Source organism: Ammospiza caudacuta, chromosome 23 (assembly GCF_027887145.1).
Source record: "Ammospiza caudacuta isolate bAmmCau1 chromosome 23, bAmmCau1.pri, whole genome shotgun sequence".
In the NCBI taxonomy this organism is placed as follows: Eukaryota; Metazoa; Chordata; class Aves; order Passeriformes; family Passerellidae; genus Ammospiza; species Ammospiza caudacuta.
Window position 1 is genome coordinate 1,994,086 of NC_080615.1, and position 22,089 is coordinate 2,016,174.

At 49.6% G+C, this 22,089-nt stretch overlaps 1 protein-coding gene across 1 annotated transcript in view; it reads left to right on the forward strand.

The window, feature by feature from the left end:
• ARHGAP32 (Rho GTPase activating protein 32) overlaps positions 1-22,089 on the forward strand; it is a 152,463-nt gene that overhangs the window by 37,934 nt on the left and 92,440 nt on the right. Inside the window, exon 4 of the mRNA XM_058819022.1 lies at positions 15,208-15,294. Within this exon, the coding sequence (XP_058675005.1) occupies positions 15,208-15,294 (87 nt within the window). The remainder of the gene's footprint in view (positions 1-15,207; positions 15,295-22,089) is intronic.

A 22,089-nucleotide genomic window follows, 5' to 3' on the forward strand; every position in this document is an offset into this window, starting at 1 on the left:
GCCTTTCTACAGAGAAGGAACTAAACTTGCATTTTCCAGACTGGAAGAAGTGGTGTGGACTTGCAGTAGTGATGTGTTCATGAGAATGATGACTCCGTTAAATTACCGCTCAAATTTAAAAACTGAAACCTACACTGAACCCAAGTTTTTGGGTCTGTGGGGAAGACGGTGCTGTCCCTGTCAGTGTTGATCGGGTCTCAGGTGCTGAATGCTAAAATCCAGCCAGTGAATATTGACCTGCAATATTGGATGTTACAGATGAGTCTCATTTACTCTCACACCCGGACCTCTCGGACACGCAGAGGTGTTCAGGCTGTTCACTGGCCAGGGAAGGCTCTGACAGCAAACTTTTCTCACCAAACGCTTGTGTTGTGTGGGGGCCGTGCAGCGAGCAGAGCCCGCCGTGCCCGGCTCCGGGCGCTCACCCCGCCCGGTCCCGGCCAGCAGCCCCGGCCTGAGGGGAGCTCCGGGGCTCCGGCCCAGCCCCGAGCCGGCTGCGGGCAGCGGGAAAGCGGCGCCGGGAGGCATCGCCTCGGCTCGGCCCGGCTCGGCCCGGCCCGGCCCGGCCCGGCCCGGCTCGGCTCAGCCCGGCTCGGCTCAGCCCGGCTCGGCCCGGCCCGGCTTGGCCCGGCTCGGCTCGGCTCGGCTTGGCCCGGCCCGGCTCGGGCTGTGCTGGCTCCGGCCATGTGCTGGCCCTGCTGTCACTGCTCTCTCTCGGCCGCTCGGGTGCCGCTGTGAGCGCGATCCCTGCACGCATTCGCTGTTTCTCTTGGCTCCCGCTGAACTGCGCGGCTCGTCCCGCGGGACCTCCCCAGAGCGAGAGCGAGCGGCAGCGGCAGGAGCAGCCCGCTCTGCCCGCGGTGCCAGCCGAGCATGAGATGGGCAGCGTGGCGGGGGCAGAGCCCCGGGGCCGGCCCTAGGAGCGCTCCCGGGCCCGCCATCCCCCGGCCCGGAGCGGCTGCGCTGGATCCTGGCGAGCGCTTCTCAATCGGCTGCGGGGAGGCTGCGGGGAGAGCTGGAGCTGTTAGACCGTGGCTAGGGAGCCCGTCCATGGGAAGAACGGGGCGGTGTAGCAGGGGTAAGTAGTGCACAGGCTCAGAGAACCTCTGCGCTTGCTATGAGGTCCTTTTTGTTTGCTACAGTCACCAGGATAAAATAAAAGCGGCTGGAAGGGCGCCTGCAGCGTGGCACCAAGTGCTGCTGTGGCAATAAAGAGCGATTCAGATTCCAGTTTAACAAGGGCTCTTTGCAGAATCTTCAGAGGTAGTTCAGAAGGGGGGAGGTGGTTGTATTTTTGTGTAGACTCTCTTCCATGACAGATTTTAAAGCTCAGGATAATACAAACTGTGGTTCTCCTCCCAGAGATTAACCTGTGGCCTTTGGGAAGATCTTTTTGCAGTGAGGAAGTCAGTCTGAAAGCCATATTAATGAGGTAGAGGGAATTTAGCTGGGAGTGGGGTGGGGAACATCCCAGCAGAGCTTTCCTGCTTCAGGAGAAGGGAATGGCTTTTGAGAGAAATGTTTTTAAACCTCTAGTGCATCTCCTACTAAGCAGAAAAATGAGAGCCCAGCATATTTTCTGGTGCTGTGTTCCAAACTATTGCCAATAATTCCTAGGACATACCCTTTATTATGAGGGTAGGGGTAGCAATGGAGAGTTTAGCATTTGTTTTCTCTTATTTGTTCTTTCATGCACCTTTAAAAAGAATCTTTTGAATATAAAGGAGTATCTGTTGTCAAAGTGAGTGTATGTTGACTCTGAACTTTTGGATAATTTTGTAGATCATTATTCTCAGTTTCTGAGGCAGATCTGTGGGTATGTGAAGCAGACTTGGATAAATCTTTCATCAGGTGCAGGGACAGGTAATGCTCACTTGGGTCTTGAGCTGACAGGAGGCGCAGAGCAATCTACCGTTGACAGAGAAGTTTTAGGAGGTTACATGTATTTCTTCAGTCATAGCCAGTAAATTATTAACCAGACAAAAGCAGCATCCAGACTTTCTAGGAATGACTCTTTCCGTGTGCCACCTCTGGAGTGTGTGCCCTGGGAGCTCGGTGCAGCTCCAGGCTCTCAGGCCGAGCACAAGGGGGTGCTCAGCATCTCCAGCGCTCTGCTGAGCCCTTGTGAGGGTTGCCCTGCTCCTTGCCCTGCCAGGGTAGCTGTCAGCATGTGTCCCAAAGCTCCCTTTGTGCTGGCTCAGCTCCTTGGCTTTTTTGTAGGAGAGTTGGACTTAAACCACTTCCTATTTCCTGCCTATCTTTGCTTCTTGCTTTTCCTGAGGGCCACTGAAGCTTTCATCCCTAGCACCCAGATTTGCATATGTGAAGAGGAGGAGTATTCTCAGACTTTTACCCCTTCATCAATTGGTCTGGCTGGCACCTTTCATTCGGTTGGTGGTGCTACTGATGCAGCACCCGTGTCACTCGGAGTTCTGAGCTTAATGTTTGCCATGAGTTGGAGAAACTGAGGGGGTTTTGTGTTTTATTTCTCTGTGTGTGTTTGGCTGAGCAGACTGAGCAGAGTAACCAGGATTATTTGGACTGGAAGCTTTCAAATTCCTGCACAGTGTGCATGGCACTGCTTTTCACTCACATTTAGCTATTCCAAGATTTAAATTATTATTTGGGATCTGTTGGCTTGTGGCTTTTTTCTTACACTGATTCCTTACAGCACACATCTGTGAATAACCAGCCTTCCCTTCCCTTCCCTTCCCTTCCCTTCCCTTCCCTTCCCTTCCCTTCCCTTCCCTTCCCTTCCCTTCCCTTCCCTTCCCTTCCCTTCCCTTCCCTTCCCTTCCCTTCCCTTCCCTTCCCTTCCCTGTTAGGATTTCATGGGGAACAGCTGGGTGTGCTCTGGAGGTACCTCCAGGTACTTCCCTTCCAGGTACCGTGCAGCTCAATGAGAGCCAAGTCTCAGAAGTTTGAAACAAAACAAGAAGTTCAAAGTCCTCTGCCTGGTCCTGAAATGCTCCAAAAGTTGCTTTTTGTAAAGTCACTCAGATATGTCTTCAAAGTCTTTTTACATCAGACTTCTCTGCTTGGGGTCTGGTTTGTAGTACCTGGAGGTGTCAGTGCCAGGAATCGCTCTTGTTTGGCATTAGATTTTGCCAGCAGTGCAGTGTTAACAGGAGCCTGTGCCCACAGCCATTTAATCCAGCCTTGCAATTGCTTTTATTGAGGAAATGTTTCATTTATGCTGTATTTTATTATGGAAATTTAATTTAGAAGGGGTAAGTTGTGCACCCCAAGATTGGTTTCATTTCCTTGTGGCTGTACCACAGTTATTTCCTTTCCTTGGGAAAAACAAAGCCCCAGGGGATGCAAAGTTTGAGGTGAGGCTGGCCAGGGATGGAGCTCTGGGACAGAGCAGGACATCACACATGCTCTGGAATGGGCTGTTTTCCTCAAACAACAACAAAACAATTCCATCAACAGCTTGCCATAATGGAGACTCTGGTGTGCTGAGCCAGATGCATCTGGGCTGGGCTGACCCTGCCATCTCTCCTTGGAGGAGCTGTGCTTTGCATTCCCACAGAGGTGTGCTGGCAGAGCCCTGGGCTTTGTGTTTGATCCCATGGATGTCTCTTGGTGGTCAGAAGTCATAGATGGGAGTCAGGAACAGATTGTGCTCGTTTATTTTGTAGTTCTCTGTCCCTGGAGCACGTGTCCGTGCAGGGCAGCGCAGGGAGGTCACTCCTGTGCCCTGTGGAGTTGGGAATGGCCTGATCACCCCTTGGGACAGGCTTGCAGGAGGGATGGGATTGCCTGAACCAGCCCACGCTCCCAGCCAGGCTGGGGCTCTGACTCCCCAGCTGTGGCACAGTTACTGAGCACAGGGACTTTCCAAGCTCCTTCTGTTTGTAACTTCCTACCCCTTGTAAGTCTGGTGGGAGAACAGCTTCCTGTGCCTGTGGCTGCTGGTTTGAGAGCCTCTGCTTAGTGCTGTGTTCCATGTTGTCTCCTGAAACCCCAGAGGAAGTTTTTGGAAGTTGTGTGCCCCCAAAGGAGAAGGATGTGAGGTTATCATGGAAGCAAAAAAACCTGCAGGAAAGAAATCCATGAAGCAAATCTGGCAGTACCACTTTGTTTCTCCCATGTCTTCTCAAATGTCATTCCAAGTGACATAGATTCTGTGTCATAAAAAAAAAATAAAATCCAGGCTTCACCCAGCTAGGGTGAGAAGCAGTTGTGAGCCCAGTGGCTTCAGTCTGTAAAGTTCAGCATTGTTTATCTGAAAACCAGATTTTCATAGCCTGGAATCCAAGGAGTGTGGAAGTTTCTCAACACAGAGAGCTTTAGAGACAAAAGACAAACCCAGGAAATTCCAAGCAGAAACCCCACAGGTGGCAGTGGAGCCCATGGAGCAATCCAGGATGTTCTGTGCTCTGTGCCAATCCCCGGTGCCCGAGGCCCTGCTCTGCCTGCAGCCGCACGCAGGGGTGCTCCTGCTTTGTTTTTAATAACCTCAGATATTTTAATTCCATGAAAACATTCTGTTTGCAGACACTCACAAGTTGTTTTTGCCTAATGGGGTCTCCAGTGGCTGCATCTAAGAAGTTTTTATAAATATTTTATCGCTTATGAAGATTGACCTTCTTACACATTTAGAGGAGATAAAAGGGTGAGACCACTTGAGAAAACATTTGCATCTTAATACAGAAAAATCTGAGGGAAGTGTATCTGATAGAACTCTGAGATTTTGTGTCTCAACAAGCTTAGATATCAAATAGACTTGGCTTAGGAGTTAAACAGACTCCAGCAGTTATACAGCAGTGGCCTGTGTTGGCAGCTCCACCTGGCATGGGGGATTTGAAAGGGGGATCTTTCCAAGTTGTGCATTTCTGACTGCACCTTGGTCAAGGATACTCCTGATTTCATCTCAGAGAGGCACCAGCTGGATCCCCTGTGAGTTGTGTCTCAGAGCAGCTCTCCAGCAGCAGCATGGGGAGGGGAGGACCCTCCTGTCCAGAACAGCATGTGAGATTGGAAAGGGTAAAATTCACAAGGCATTGCCTTTTCCTTTTCCTTTTCCTTTTCCTTTTCCTTTTCCTTTTCCTTTTCCTTTTCCTTTTCCTTTTCCTTTTCCTTTTCCTTTCCTCCCCTTTCCTTTCCTTTCCTTTCCTTTCCTTTCCTTTCCTTTCCTTTCCTTTCCTTTCCTTTCCTTTCCTTTCCTTTCCTTTCCTTTCCTTTCCTTTCCTTTCCTTTCCTTTCCTTTCCTTTCCTTTCCTTTCCTTTCCTTTCCTTTCCTTTCCTTTCCTTTCCTTTCCTTTCCTTTCCTTTCCTTTCCTTTCCTTTCCTTTCCTTTCCTTTCCTTTCCCTTCCCTTCCCTTCCCTTCCCTTCCCTTCCCTTCCCTTCCCTTCCCTTCCCTTCCCTTCCCTTCCCTTCCCTTCCCTTCCCTTCCCTTCCCTTCCTTCCCTTCCCTTCCCTTCCCTTCCCTCCCTTCCCTTCCCCTTCCCTTCCCTTCCCTTCCCTTCCCTTCCCTTTCCCTTCCCTTCCCTTCCCTTCCCTTCCCTTCCCTCCCCTCCCCTCCCCTCCCCTCCCCTCCCCTCCCCTCCCCTCCCTCCCCTCTCCCTCCTCTCCTCTCCTTTCGCTGCATGCAAGAGAAGTGTGGCAACTGGGCAAGTGTTTTGCCTGGGTTCATATTTATTCTAGATTTCTCTCTTAGCTGATTAATATCCCTTAATGTGCCTTATCTTTTACCCTGTGGCTGATGGACCCAGAGTGGACCTGTCCTGCCCCAGTCCCTGGAAATCTGAAAACCCAGCAGGTCAGATCTCAGATGCTGTGGTTGCAGTGGAGGTTTTGCTGCCATCTCGAAGTGATGCCATTTCCCATGCCTCTGGGAAGAGCTCAGGGAATGTGTATTTAAGCAGTTGCAGCAGTATGTCCCACACCAGGAGCTCTATTTTTCCATGGGAGCCCAGCAGGCTCCTCTCAGTGTCCATACATTCCATCTGTGGATGCCACATCCCTGCAAATGTCCAAGGCCAGGCTGGGTAGAGCTCTGAGCAAGCTGGGACAGTGGAAGGTGTCCCTGCCCATGGCAGGGAGTGGAATGAGATGGGCTTTACAGTCCCTTCCCCTCCACAGCATTCTGGGGTTCTATGATTTTAAAGTTATTCTCTGCAGGAGTTTTGATTTTGAAGGACTTCAAGGAGTGTCCCAGCTGTTCTCAGCTCTCTCAGAAGCACCAAGATGTGTAGCACTGGTGCATGACCTCACTGGATGCTTATATTAAAAGCACAATAACCAAACAGCCCAAAGGAGATGTGTTCTTGTGCTTGTAAGGCACAAATGGAGCCATTGCTGCATCCAGTACTTGTAAAGCACCCTGAGGGTCCTGCTGGGGCTGGGACCTGCCCTTTTCTCTGGCTGTTCATATTTATAAACCATGCTAGGATTTATTAGTCTTGAAGGTGAAGCTCAGATGAAGGGATGCTGACTGCTGAATAATCATCCTGCCATAGGAAGAAATTGTCTTGTGTGATTTGCAAGCTTAAAATAGTTCTGGAAGTAACTACAGGCAAAACACATATCCCACAAGCTCTTAAATTGACTCAGTGTGAGTTCTTGCATAAAACCCAACCTCTGAGTACACCTTTGATTGGATGGGAATTATGTGTGCTGGGAAAGGGATTTACTGTGTCCAGCTCTGGGGTTTCCCAGGAAAGAAGGAGCTGGAGCTGCTGGGGTGAGTCCAGAGAGGTCATGGAGCTGCTCCAGGGCTGGAGCCAGGCTGGGAGAGCTGGGGGTGTTCCCCTGGAGAGGAGAAGCTCCAGGGAGAGCTCAGAGCCCCTGCCAGGGCCTGAAGGGGCTCCAGGAGAGCTGGAGAGGGACTGGGGAAAGGGATGGAGGGACAGGACACAGGGAATGGCTCCCACTGCCAGAGGGCAGGGCTGGATGGGATATTGGGAATTGGGAATTGTTCCCTGTGAGGGTGGGCAGGCCCTGGCACAGGGTGCCCAGAGCAGCTGTGGCTGCCCCTGGATCCCTGGCAGTGCCCAAGGCCAGGTTGGACACTGGGGATTGGAGCACTCTGGGGCAGTGGAAGGGAGAGGAATGGGATGGGCTTTAAGATCTCTTCCAAGCCAAACCATTCTCTGGGATTCCATCAGTCAATTTGACATCTATCCCTCCTATCCTCATACATTCCAGGGATGTTTCTATTGTACTGTGCTCAGTCCATGGGGAGAAAACAGGGTATGACAGATCACAGAACCTCCTGAGCTGGAGAGACCCCCAGGATCATCCAGTCCCACCCCTCTCCCTGCCCAGATCCCCAACAATCCCACCCCAAACCCTCCTGGAGCTCTGGCAGCCTCGGGGCTGTGCCCATTCCCTGGGCAGCCTGGGCAGTGCCAGCACCCTCTGGGGAAGAACCTTTCTCTAAATCCAGCTTGAACCTCCCCTGGCCCAGCTCCAGCCATTCCCTCATGTGTCACTGGGAATCTCTTCATGGAGATGTTTTTCCGCTTTACTCCAGAGGTGCCTTGGAGTTTAATTCCAGCATCCAAACCCTCCCACACAATGGTATCTCACACTGTACAAAACAGGAAGGGGAACCAGAGAAAGACAGAATGCTTGGATTGAAAGGGTCCTTAAAGATCAAAATCCTCCTGTCCTGGGAGAGCTGTGCCTGGGTCTCTGCTCACCCTGGTGCTGATGGTGGCTGAGTGTGGCCAGGCTGGCTCCTGCTGCTCCATGGACTGTCCAGGGATGATGTCCAATACTCCACATGGTTCAGATGAGGTGTGAGGGATTTACTCACACCCTGGGGAGCCTGGAGTAGTGACTGCATGGCATTACACGAGGTGCATTTTCCTTTTTTCTCTTATCAAGCCCTATTTGATTTTCTGTGTATTTTTCTGCTGCTTTTTGAGCACTGTGTTGGAGTTGTCAAAGGGGTGATTTAGAATAGCAGAGGAAAAAAGGAGAGTCAGATAGAAAAATGCTCTTTAAACAGGGCTTTCCTGTCTTTACTTTGATCATTACTTGAGGATATTTATGCTTGGGTAAAGAAACCACTCTGTGAAGAATGTTCTTTTTCTGCTCTGAAGCCACAGTTGAGGATGAGGCAGGAAAGCAGGAGAAGATGGAAGTGTGTAGGAGGATAATTAGTACATTTAGCAAGATAAAACTGGAGTGAGGCAAAATAGGCCATATAAATACATTTATGCTGTCAGAGTAATTAGGTAGAAAACGTTTCCCTGTTTGAGAAGATTTGCCAACCTAAAATTTCAGATAGAATAAAATCAAATCGTCACATGTATCAAAAGGCAGGTCTGGAAGATGTCCCATTACCAGACAAGCTGCTGTGAGTAATGGCCTGGGTAATGAGAGTGAAGTGGGGCTTGGACCAGCAGGATAATTTAGAACTACTGCAGGGACTGGCTGGTGGTGACTGGAGCTGAGAGATGTGGTCAAAGCTTTTCCTTATAGTGAGGCAGTATCTCAGAGTTTAATCAGCTTTTAATTTCTTCAGGATTTGTCCCAAGGATATTTGAGTCTTAGAATTATTGTTTTTTAATCAAACATGGCCATGTTTCACAGGGAAATGAGCCGCCTGCTCCTTGCCCTTGGCCACTAGACAGACTTGCACCCACTGCACACATTCCATGAAGGTGCCGCTGCTCCTGGTTTGATTTGCTAAATTGCACCAACATCAGAAATTAACAGATATGAAAGTGTGGTGGTTTAGGAAGGGGAAAAAAAGTAATTCCTAATACTGTCAGGAAAAAGTTATCAGATGAAACAGTGCTTTGCAGGATTAATGGGCTTTTGGCATGGCTGAGTGTGAGCAGCAACAATTCCCATTGCCTGTGTCTGGCTGCCTTCCCCAGGGATTTAACCTGAAATTCTGTCTTGGGAAAACGTGACAGGATCACCAGCTGTCCTTGGAACAGTGACACAACCTCTGGCAGGAAAAGCAGCAGCCTTCCCTCTGCCTTACAACTCCTGGCTAAAGCCTTGGTCAGCATCCTGCCATCCCTTGTCTCCTGGAGACTCCTGCAGCTGTGAGCTCCTCATCCCACCTGGATCGTTGGATCACAGGGGAGAGGGTCTGCTAATGATGCTCAACTTGTTTATACTTTATCTTGTAATAACTGAGTTATATTCAGTATATAAATACAGTTATACATTTATTGTATTTTGTATTATGGGTGTAGTTTATTATATGAATATCACAATATTTATTATACTATTTATATGCATATATTTAGATACATACCACAATATAATTATATCCATTGGGTGAATAATACTGTTGTAATTAATATTAAGTAATTAATATTTTGAAGCACAGAGAAAGAGCTGTGGGGAGCAGCTGTGTTTTGTTGTCCAGGGAGCTGGGCAGGGGCTCAGCCTGGAGCAAAGGAGGCTCAGGGGGCCCTTGTGGCTCTGCACAGCTCCTGCCAGGAGGGGACAGCCAGGGGGATCGGGCTGTGCTCCAGGGAACAGGGACAGGAGCAGAGGGAACGGCCTCAAGTTGCTCTAGGGGAGGTTTAGATTGGATATCAGGGACAATTTCTTCCTGGAAAGGGCTGTCCAGCCCTGACACAGCTGCCCAGGGCCAGTGGTGGAGTCCACATCCCCAGGGGGATTTCAAATCCGTGTGGATGTGACACTTGTGGACATGGGTCGTGGCAGTGCTGAGGAGTGGTGGGACTTGGTGATCTCATAGGCTTTTTCAACCCCAACAATTCTGTGATTCTCCGTAATTCCTTTGACTGGCCGTGAAATGTATGAGAAACCCTCAGGCAGGGCCAAGGACAGGCAGGTTTCTGTCACCCTCTGTGAGAGATGCCAGAAACTCCTGTGTCAGCTCAGATTGGTGACATTTGGATGTTTGTGATTGTCCAGTATTTTCCTGAAGAAGCTCCTGTTTGCTCCCTGTGGCTTGATCCTGTCCCAGCTCTGCACCAGCAGTGTCCCCAAAGCCTCTTGCAGGAGCCAGGCCCTGGTGTGCACACACAGCATCACCTCTGAGGTCTTGGCTCTCTGCTGGCTCCCAACCAGGACATCATTGTCCAAGGAATTTAGATGGAAAATGGGAGGTGCTGTAAGGACTGAAATCAGCTCAGGAATTGTAGGAGTTATTTTACAGGGTTTTGCTGCTCTCTGGAGTGTTATTCCCTGGCTGTGTCCCAGTGTAGCTCCACACTGACTTCACTCCTCTGACACGAGAGGGGGTCTCAGTTGGATTAGTTTAATTTAAGTATAAAACTTTACACCATTGCCTGCACAGACAGTTTGGAGTTTGGGAAGGATTATCTGTTCCTCCTATTTGGAAATAAGATTATTTTCCTAGCTTACAATTCTCATTAATTAATTGTCATCTAATTACTGAATGCCTCCCCCATTAAATTATAACCTTAATACTGATTCTGTTGGGGAGTGGGATTTATTTGGGCTTTTTTATTTTCTTTTATGTTTTGTTTTCTCTTTCGTACATATTTTTATTTTATTGTGAGCTCTCTGCCGCAGCCCTGTGTTTCTCACTTGCTGTGATGTGCATGAGTGAGATCAGTGCGCTCATGGCTTTATGAAGCAGAAGTTGAAGTAAGTTCCACAGACAAATCAAATCCATGCTTCCCAGGCTTCTCCACAAATCACCCTGTGACCAGGAGAGCTGGATGATGGGGTTGGCATCACTCAGGAAACAAGGAGATGAAAATTAAAGCTGCTGAATGAGCTTCCTTTGACATGTGGGGCACCAGGTCTTACCTGGTCAGGATTTGGCTCATTCTTAGTAGCCAACAATCCCTGTCCTCTCAACAGATTTATGTAGTGCTTTTCCTGAGATGATTCTTCACAGCTTTTGCTATTTGTAAGAGGAGCACACAAAACCCTGCAGTGGTTGGAAGTAAAAAAAAAATGATTGCACAGATCTCAAGAGTTATCTTTTAATTATTTTTAATTCAAATGTGCTGTATCATAACTCAGCCTCCTGCTTTGCCGTTGTTCTTCCGTACAAGAGAATGACCAATAAATTTTGCTTTGCAGGAGACCCATGTCAAATCAGTCCCTTTATCACCCAGCTTGCCAGAGATGAGCCTCAGACATGAACTAGAAGCATTTTTAAGTTAAAGCTCCTTGTAGATGTGATCAGGAAAGTGTTGGCCAGCAAGCACTGCTCTTTTGGGCAACAAGAGCCCAAAACTTGTGGTACGAGTTTGCTGGTAGAGGAAAAATTACCTGTGTGGAATTCATCATCAGTTCTCAGTGAGTGTGTGCAGGGTGAAGGCTCCCTGACTTGTCCCCAGCCATGTAAAGACAAATTGGAGCCATGCCTTGGCCTTGCTGCCCAGAGGAGCTGTGGCTGCCCCTGGAAATGTCCAAGGCCAGGTTGGAGCAGCCTGGGACTGTGGAAGGAGTCCCTGCCCAAGGAACCAGATGAGCTTTAAGGTCCCTTCCAACCCAGACCATTCTGGGATTCCCTGATTCTGTGATGTTTTCAAGACTCTGCATTATCCATACACACAAAGTGTGGTGTGACTGGTTTTAAGGCTTTCTTTGTGTATCATGAAATGCTACCAATGAAAAGTTTAGGATACTCTAAAGCCCATTTATAAAATTTGTCATATCCTCTCATCCTAGCTAAGCATATATATTCCAACAATAAATGACCTAATGGGATCTAATGCCTCATAATTGTTCATCAGGCTCAGGAGGTTTGACAGCCAATTTCAATATGAAGAAGGAACATTGCAGATTATATATTATAAAGTATATGCTGTTTAACTCTGATCACTTGCAATAAATGCTATTTACAGATTATTTACCTCAGGAAAATACATTGGCACAGTTACAGGGATATCCACGAGGCCCTGCTGGCTGCTCTGTTCTTTAAGAACACAAAAATCAATGTCCCACTTTGGAGCCAACCAGATCCTGCCTGTGAGTCATGTTCAGAGTCCAGTAAGGTCAGGAGAGGCCTCTGCTTTGTGCTTGGATTTCAAACCAAGCCTGGGGGCAACTGTGCTTTCCAGGATGTTCTGTTTGCAAGGAATGCAGCAGCAGGAAAAGCTTTTAAACATCAGGACATCCATGAGTTTTGGGAGAGCTTTGGTGCATGTCTATCAACAAAGCAAAATACAAACTGAACTATTGGAATAAGACCCCAATATTACCAGGTAGATTGTGCCTGGGCTCGTCTGACCCTTGCTGCTGGGCCAAAGGCAGCAGCTGTGGTGTTTCACCTCAGAGACACCTTTGGCTGGCTGGATGCTGCAGCTGGGCACTGAAACAAACCCAGGCTTGTAGAAACTCAGTTTACCTCAGGTGGAAGGGCTTCAGGCGAGGGTGAAGAGGAAAAGGAGATGGATTCCGTGGAGGGTTAATATCGAGAGTTTTATTCCATGGTCACAGACACCTGAATCTTGGTACCAGCTCCAACAGAACCCTGACCACATGGCCCTGGCTGAATTTAAGCCCAGGGACAGGGGGAGGGGAAGGGACAGGTGAGCACCAAGCAGGTGGGAGGAGGAGGGTCCCAGGGGACGAGGGACACACACACACACACACACACACACACACGCCAATGACCCCAGGCCTGGGGGCATCTTTTGAACTTGACCATCCACACGATGGCCTTGCTGGAATGTTAAAACTGATTGACAGAAGTCACTCAGCAAGGGGGCGAGGGGAAAGGGACAGAGGTATTGCCACACCTGGGAAGGGACTGGGAAGTAAAACAGGGAATGAGCTCACACTGCAGCACTGAACCACGTGGGGATAGGGAACATGAGCGAATATTCATCTTTGGGGGCATTTTGCTGTGAGGACAGCTGGACTGCAGGATAAACCCCAGAGATTTTCCTGTGTGAGCAGTTTCTGTGTCGGTCTCAGTGACACGAGGCTGCCCGTGGCAGAGGAGCAGCGTTAGCTGGTTTTACAGCTCTGCAGTCAGGGACAGGTGCATGGCCCGGTGCCAGCAGTGGCTGGAATGTCCCTCCTCCCCACGTGACATTGTATGAACAGCGACTGAGGAGGGGCTGCCTGGGAGGTGTGAACCCCTGGATGGGATCCTGAGGATGCTCCCCAGGCAGGAGTGCCTTGGGAAGGAGGATGGCTGTGCCCCAGTGCCCTGCTCACAGCTCCAGCTGATCCCTGCTCCTCCTGCGCTCTGTGCGGAGCCCGGCCTGCTGTGGGTGTGTGAGGGGGAGGGTGATGGATTCACCCCTGCCTTTCTCTTCCCCACGTTCTACTGCACAGTCAGGCCCTGAGTTCCTTTCAGGGAGCTCTGCAGTTGCCTCTTGGTGATTTTTTGGGGCCTGTGGTGATGAGCTTTGCCACTGATACACTCAGTGAAGGGACACCTGAAATTCCCTTGGGCTGGGGGGGGGGGGGGTCTGTGTGCCCTCAGGGAGCACAGGGGAGATTAGAGGATGGAAACCTTTCTCCAGGAGTAGGAAACCCACATTTGATTCATAGAATCTCAGAACTGGGTTGGGTAAGAAGAGCCCTTAAAGCCCATCCAGTCCCAGCCTGTCCCAGGCTGCTCCCAGCCCTGTCCAGCCTGGCCTTGGGCACTGCCAGGGATCCAGGGGCAGCCCCAGCTGCTCTGGGCACCCTGTGCCAGGGCCTGCCCACCCTCACAGGGAACAATTCCCAATTCCCAATATCCCATCCAGCCCTGCCCTCTGGCAGTGGGAGCCATTCCCTGTGTCCTGTCCCTCCATCCCTTTCCCCAGTCCCTTTCCAGCTCTCCTGGAGCCCCTTCAGGCCCTGCCAGGGGCTCTGAGCTCTCCCTGGAGCTTCTCCTCTCCAAGTGAGCACTTTCAGTTCTCTCAGCCTTTTCTTACAGAAGGGCTGCTCCAGCCTTTGGATCATCTTTGTGACTCTTTGACCCAGAGCCCCTCATACCTGGCAAACATGGGAAATACCTACAGTGTGTGTGAGCCTTCCTTTACTGCATGCCTTGGGTTTCCTTTGGCTATCGTTTCAAAACTCAATAGCACTTCAGATGTGACATTTGATAGCAAAGAATGATGATAAAGATGGGGGGAAGGTGCAATACAGAAGCAATGGTTGTGTTTAATCACATTAATGGCAGCAGCCTATGCTGGTAATAAATTGTACAAATCTAAAGACCTTTTCTGGACCAGGGATGTTGTTACTTACCTGTGTACAGCCATCAGGAAAGAAGTCAGAATCCCAGGAGCTGGGTTGGTGGAGGGAGAGGGCTGAATCCATGTGCAGTGGGACTTCCCTACAGAGAGAAGGGAGATTCTGGCAGAGCAAAGTTAAACACATTCCAGGTGTCATGATCATTTGTATGGAGAGAGCTTTGCCTTCTTTGTCCCTTTTTTGTGAGATGTCTCTCACTACCCACTTCTGATTTTCACTTGCTTACATCCATTACATACAGAAACTTGGGATTCTTCTACTCAGCCTTTTTTTCATTTCTGCTTTCATTTGGTTCAGGATTTTTTTATTGCTCTTGACTAATTAGGATTTTTTTACAGCCTTTTAAATTTTATGTACACATTTCCTTTATTTATTTGCTTTGCAAACAGTCTTAACTTACTTAGGATTATTTGTAATTTCTGCTCTCAGAGAAGATCATTAAACATTAGCCATTTTAGTGGGTTAACAGGGCCAGGAGTGGGATGCTCCAGGCTCAGTCCATGTGCAGGAATGTCTCCTCACTGCTCTCACACAAACACATCCTGATGATGCTCTTAATGACTCTGGGTATGATGAATGGTGCCATAAAACCCTGCTGGGGTGAATTGCTTGACAGCACTGAAATTGGGAGATATGTTTTACTATTTAATGTCTGCCTGAATGTATAAAATAAAAAACTAAAAACATGTGGGGAGGGGGTATGGAGAAGCTCTGTTCTATATTCACTATCCATGAATATTTATAGAGATATTTTCAGTGAACAATTAGTTTTGCAGACTTCTAAGCTGGAGGGTTTAATTCATGCCTCGAACCGTTTGCCTCCCCGTAACTGTTTTATTTTTGAACCGTATTTTTATTTCTAATGTGTCAGGTGAGGTTCCAGAACCCGGTGGCATTGCAGGGTCTGTGTGTGCTGAGTGTCCCCCTTGACAAGGGAGTGTCCCCCCAAGACAAGCCCTTGCCTGATTGATTGCCTGGGGCTCAGCATGTGTGGGAGCTGCTGTGGGTGCAGCCCCTGTGCTGCTCTGTGCCCTCACTGACTGCTGCTCTCTCCTCTCTCCCTCCCTGCCCTGCAGCTCTCGCTCCCCGAGGAACAGAACGAAGTGACGAGGAATGGCTGTGAGTCCAAGGAGCTGGTGTACCTGGTGCAGATCTCCTGTCAGGTAAGTGCCCTGCTTTCTCTCCCCAGCCTGGCTTTCATTGTCTGTCCCACACAGCCCCAGAGTGTTGGGATGTGACACTTCCCTGTGCTGTGTCAGTCCCAGAGTGTTGGGATGTGACACTTCCCTGTGCTGTGTCTGGGGTTTTTCACCCCTTCCCTGGCTCGGTCCCCCTGGGGTGCTGCCTCTGGTGCTGCCACCAGCATGTTTTAGGAGAGAAGGATTGAGGGGAGAAAAAGGAGAAAGGTGTGAAGGAAATAATCCTGACTGATGGCCAGGGATGAGCCCAGAGATGGGAGTGGGTGTGCCCAGGCTGAGGTCACTCTGGGGGCAGCATGGACACCTGGACACACCAGTGACCCCACCAGGGAGAACCCCAGCCACAGGTTTGTTACCTCAGTGTGCTGCCAGGAGCCTTGGTCTGCTCCCAGACATCTGGTGTGGAATTCTCATCTCAGGATGCTTTGGGCAGAGGAATCTGCTGCTCTGTCCCACGAATTCTTCATCTGCTGGTCTATGTGCCTTTGTAGAATGCTGCCTAATGGCTGTGTTTGATATGCTCAGTGAGTCACACTCTGTGGGAGATGCAGGGTGCTGGCAGGTTCAGTGGGAGTTACTGCCTGTGTTGGGTTGTTTTTCTGGGTTCAGGACAGCAGCTCTTTCCATGATTCACCTCAGCACCCTCCAGCATCCATCTCAGCAGTGAGTACACACTGCCAGGTGGGGAATTTGCAGGGTCCCTGCTCTGCTGCCTCAGCTCAGTGCTCAGAGTGGGGTTTTGTGAGAGCTGAGGAACACAGCATCCTGCATCCTGAGGAGCAGAGCATCCCACATCTCAAGGAGCAGAGCCTCTTGCCTTGTTCTGGAGGTGGAGCCTGGCCAGGCTGAGCTCCAGCAGTGTTAATTCCAGCAGGAATTATAATAATAATATATTAATATAATAATTCCTCTCTGTGGGCAGCTTTCACACGTTCCTGTGCATGTTTATGAACGTGCTCTCGGGAGAGGGAAGAGAGGCTCCAGGTGGACATCTCTCAGATTTGCCAGTGTTTTGGCATTTTTTGGGACTGTTGTAACGCCCTGGAGCCAATCTGGCCCCAAAGCAGCACTGCCCAGCCCAGCAGCCTGGGCTGACAGGCAGCACAGCAAACCCTGGGCGTGGGCACACGTCTGTGCCAGCCACAGCAGGGCAGAGCCTGGCAAAGGGACTTCAGGGGAATTTCAGTGTGTTTGGAGCCCTCACATTTGGGGTACGTTTGCAGTGCTCAGTGGATGGATGAGCCCTGGATTCTTCCCTGGCTGCTGCTGGTGAGCCTGGAGAACTTGGCAGTTTTTCACTAGCTCCAGAGCACATCACTTGTGATCCTTCCCCCCCACCTGACTCCAGAGGTTCACAGGGTGGCTCCAGGATAATCGTGTATCAGACCCTGCAGAGTGCCCCTGTGCAGGAGGGAGGCCCAGGAGCAGCAGAGAGCTGGGATGGGGAACAATGGAGGTGAGGCCTGAGCCTGCTCCTCTGGTGCCTTGCTCCCACTCTCCAGTGCTTTGCTGGATGTGTTTGAGTGTACAGGCATGGATTTCATCTAGGTGGGGACAATGGGGGAATTCTGTTAGCAAAGGGAATTGTAGCCACTCTGCACCAGGCCCAGCTCCTGAGAAATTCCCTTCCCTTCCCTTCCCTTCCCTTCCCTTCCCTTCCCTTCCCTTCCCTTCCCTTCCCTTCCCTTCCCTTCCCTTCCCTTCCCTTCCCAAACCTTCCCAAACCTTCCCAAACCTTCCCAAACCTTCCCTTCCCACTGAACTCAAATTCAAACCCTAGCATTTGCCCTCATCCATTAAAGGATGGTTGTAGAACCAGCCACCTTTGTCTCTCTGTCTTCCTTCTTTACCTTTTTTCATTTTATTTTTTACTTTCTTTTCTTTCCCTTTCCTCCTTTCTTCCTTTCCTTCTTTCCTTTTTTCCTAATTCCCTTTTTTCTTTTTCCTTTTTCTCTTTCTTCTTTCCCCCTTTTCTTCTTTCCCTTTTTCTTTTTTGCCCTTTCCCCTTCTTTCCCTTTACTCTTTTTTCCCCTTACATTTCTTGTATTTTTTCCTCCCTTTTTTCTCTTTTTTTTTTTTTTTTTTTCTATTCTCCTGTTATAAAGAACTCCCCCTGGCTGGCTGGAGCTTCTCCCTTCCCCAGGCCTGTGAGCACCCTGTCCCACGTTCCTGCATGTCCCTGTCTCTCAGATCCAGAGGAAGCTGAGACATTTGTGGCATTTGGATCCAATGACCAGGAAGGCATGGTTGGAACTGCACAGCTGAGCATCATTTCTGCCATGGAGATCCTCCAGCCCTGGCCCCCCTGGCCTGTCCCTGTGCAGGGGAAGATTCCATTCCATCACCCTTGGACCCAGCAGTGTCTGTGTGGAGCTGGCTCCACAGGAGCATGGGATGGGAGGTGTGAAATAGCTCAGGGAGTGTTGGTGCAGTGGGGACACATTTTGGCAGGGTGCATCTGGCTCGGGCCAAAAATACTGAAGGGAGGAGGAAAAAAGGCTGAAAACCCAGTTTGGCTTTCCTCACCCTTTGGATGTGGTTCCAGCACTGGTGTTTGGGCACTGCAGCAGCCTGAGCTGTGTCCTGGATTGTCAGATGGACCTTGTGCCAGGGAGGCTGGATGCCATCAGTGTAAAAGCTCTGAATTGCTGTGGTTTGTTGCAGGAGCAGATAGCAAAGGGTGAGGGTGTTCCCATCCTGGCAACTTTTGATTGCAGACTTGAAGAAATCAGTCAAACCCCTGGGTCTGGGGGCCACTCTGGGCTGGGCAGCCCCCTGTGCTGTGCCCATCAGGTGGCATTTTCTGGGCCATTCCCTCTGCAGCAGGCAGCAAAGCAAAGCCCTGGAGCAGCAGATATTTCAAACATCCAGCTCAGCCTTAGCTGGGTTTGGCAGGACACAGCTCCTTACACTGAGGGAATTCTATCCCACTCCTTCCCAGCTGTGAGTATCATTTTAATGCTGTAAGGAGAATTAGTGCTTGATGCCTATTTTGCAAAACCTTCCCAGATAAGGTTTGAAAAAGCATTCTTTGGGAGGTGTATTTGTGCTGCAAGTCAGCTTGTGAAATCCAGGCTTTGTGCAAGGTTCAGAGGAGGGGTTAAGTCTCTGCTCAGCTTTTCTTCTACTTAAAAACCTAAAAAAATTAATCCAGTTTATTAGCTCTTAAGAAGAAGTGGGAATATATAGAGAGCTGTTTCAGAAAAGAGGAGAGATAGGATTCTTCTTTTGATTCCTTTCAACAAATTTAAACCTGAAAACTAGGAAATGACAAAGGGAGGGAATTAAATCCTATTGGGAAGAGACAATGATGGGAGGGTTTGGTTTGGGGTTTTTTTCAGTAATTCAGATGGATTTACCTTTTTTTCCAAGTAAGATTGCACTAAACTTGCATTTCTAGAAGATAGATTTCAGGAGTTCTGTGAAAAAAGTGATATTAAAATAAAAGGGTGAAGTCCAGGAAGGTGGTGTGAGGACTGTACCTGTGGACCCTCTGAACCTGGGGACAGAAATTGGGGATCCCTGTGGTTCTTGGAGGAGCCAGGGATGGCTGAGACCCCTGAGGAACCTGTGCTGTACCTGCTGCTGTGAAAGTCCTTGGACAGTGTTTGCAACACTTGGGAGTTCCACAGGGATAAACAAAGAATTTACACGGTCTGAACCACATTTAAAAGGAGTTATTTTGTCTCTGGAGAATAAATCAGCACAATTCAGAGCCTGCAAAAGGTCTGGAATGGGCTAATCCAATCAACTTGTAAGGAAGGCTGGAAATGGCCTTTGGATGTTTTGGGGTTTGTTTGCGTGACATTACAGCAACTCCCTGTGTACTTACTTAAATATTACAACAGAAAAATGCCCAATCTCAGCTTTTGTTCTGAAAAATGAAATGTGAAATTTGTGGTGTTGTTCTGAAAAATGAGATTATGCACCTCAAGCATCGTTTTTGGTGGCATTTGGAGTGGCAGGGGGAGAACAAGGACTGTCTGTGGAGATGTTCACATTCAGGGTTGGGGCTGGAACTTCCAGCCCTTCCTGAGGCTTTGGCTGCTCATGTCCATGCTCCCAGGTGGATTGTTGGGACAGGAGTGACAGGCACTGCTCAGCAGGGATGTCGGGGCTGACACAATCCCAGGGATTAAACAAGGCTCACTGCTGTGATGGTAGCACCTTTCCTGCTCCTCCTTCCCAGGGATAATGGCAGCAAAGGAATCCTTTTTCTAAGGCTGTTCCCAGAGCAGGAATTCTCGTGCTCCAGGCAGGGTTTTCTCCTTTTTCCTGCTCCCATTTTCAGGCTGGCAGGAGCTGAGCCATTCCTGTGGCACGGGATGCCCAGTGCTGTGCCCTGCTCCTGTTCTCCCAGCAGGGGCTGTGTTTGCTCAGGTCCCTGGTGCCCTGAGGAGGACATTGCCCCAAACCTCAGCCCCTTGTCCCAGCTCTGCCCTGCAGGAGCTTTGAGCTGGGCACCTTCTGCTTGGAGAGCAGCATTTGCCAAGCTCTGAAGGCATCCCCACATTCCCTGTGCAGTGAGGAGAGTACAGGGCCACAGGGGAGGCCAGGAAAGGCAGGCTCTGAGGAGGAAGAGCAGGCTCTGAGGAGGAAGAGCAGGCTCCAAGGCGAAGGAGCATGCTCCAAAGAGGAAGAGCAGGCTCCAAGGAGGAGGAACAGGCTCCAAGGAGAAGCAGGCTCTGAGGAGGAAAAGCAGGCTCCGAGGAGGAGGAGCAAGCTCTATGGAGGAAGAGCAGGCTCTGAGGAGGAGGAGCAGGCTCCGAGGAGGAGGAGCAGGCTCCGAGGAGGAGGAACAGGCTCCGAGGAGGAGGAGCAGGCTCCGAGGAGGAGGAACAGGCTCCGAGGAGGAAGAGCAGGCTCTATGGAGGAAGAGCAGGCTCTGAGGAGGAGGAGCAGGCTCTATGGAGGAAGAGCAGGCTCTATGGAGGAAGAGCAGGCTCTGAGGAGGAGGAGCAGGCTCTGTGGAGGAAGAGCAGGCTCCGAGGAGGAAGAGCAGGCTCCGAGGAGGAGGAGCAGGCAGGACTCCCCTCCTGGGTGTTTTCTGGGGAGGAGAGAGTGCAAGATCTTCCCACAGGGAAGAGTCAGAGGAGCAACATCTCAAATGTGGTTTGCTGGTTCTGGCTGCCTGGGATAGTCCAGGCTGGAACCACAAATTGCTTGCAGGAGATTTTTGAATCAAACATTCAAAATATGGTTGGGTTCTTTGTCGTTATTAATAGTTTCTGATTGAAACTCAAACACCTGGAGAACAGGAACTAAGTGCTACTTTGCTCCTGTGAAAAGCTCTTTAAGCTGATGACTGAAGGACAGGTTCTAACTCACAGGTATTAATTCTTCTGTGTGCTTTATATACATACAGAAACACAGAGAGGGGAAAGCTTTCATGTATTTATTAAAGAGATATATCTGTGTGGAGCATCCAGGTAGATCCTACCCAGTGCAAAATCTGTTTTCAGAATGTGTGTTAGCCTCCTTCTCCATGTTTATATAGGATTTTCTGCCTTGATTTAGGATTTTACTAAACAAACCAGAAGCAGTTAATGGATGCTTTTATTAAACAGCAAATTTTGCCATGATGCAGCCTCCTGTGTGTCCTCACCCCTTGGTCAGGGCCAGGCTGTGTGTGCTCAAGGCTCCGAAAAGCTCCTCTGCTTTCAGATGCATTAAAATTCTGGTCATCACCATGACCTTTCCCCTGCCTTGTTTTTTGTTCTTCTTTTCTGCCTCTTGGCACCACTTGCCTGAAGGTGACCAGGGAAATGAGACTTCCCCTGACAGGTTGTGCACAAGTTTGGTGCCTCACGTGTACAGGTGTTTGGAGGTGGAATCATGGAATGTGTGAGTTGGAAAAGAACTTCAAGCCCATCCAGTTCCAGCCCCTGCCATGGGCAGGGACACCTTGCATTAAACCAGGTTGTTCCTCTGGGTAACAAGTCCTGGGTATTTTGTAAATCCACAAAACCCTTTCAAAATCTGCCTATTACCGCACCTGTATGGGTGCAGCTGGTGAGAGAGAGATGGTGAATCTTGTATCTTGATCAGAAGGCATATTTATTAATATATGATATAATACATTATAGTTATACTAAAAAGAATATAGAGAGAGGTTTGCAGAGCTGCTAGCTAAGCTAAGAATAGATAGAAAAGAATCCACAACAAAGCTGTGTCCAGGGACTCAGTCCCCTGGCTTGCACTGATGATTGGCCCTTAATTATAAACATAGAAAATGAGCCAATCAAGGTGAATCCTGTTGCATTCCACAGCAGCTGATAACAATTGTTTACCTTCTCTTCTGAGGCCTCTGCCTTCCAGAAGACACAGAAATCTGAAAGAAAGGATTTCTGTGGAGAAATGTCTGCGACATCTGCCCACAGGCCTTTCTGGCTTGCGTATTTCTACCCCATCCTTCCAGATGTTCACATATGTTGAAACCTCTGTCCTAAGCTTTTCTGGGGTGTTGAGGGCTGTTTCACATCAGACAAGCAAGCAGCAGAATTCCTGGTTTGCACCCTGCTAATCCATCACTGCAGTGCTGTGCTCCGGTGGATCTGAGGTCACACACTGTGTGTGTGCCTCCTGCTCCCAGCAGCTGTAAATAAAAGCAAAGTGACAATGGGAATGAGAATTAATCAAGAGTGCCTGAAGCTGGCAGGCAGCCTGCAGGGTGCTCTGGGCTGTGCTCAGACCTCAGGAGATCCCAAAGCCAAGGTGGAGGGGCTTGGAAACACCTGGCTCTGGTCCAGGCTTTGGGGA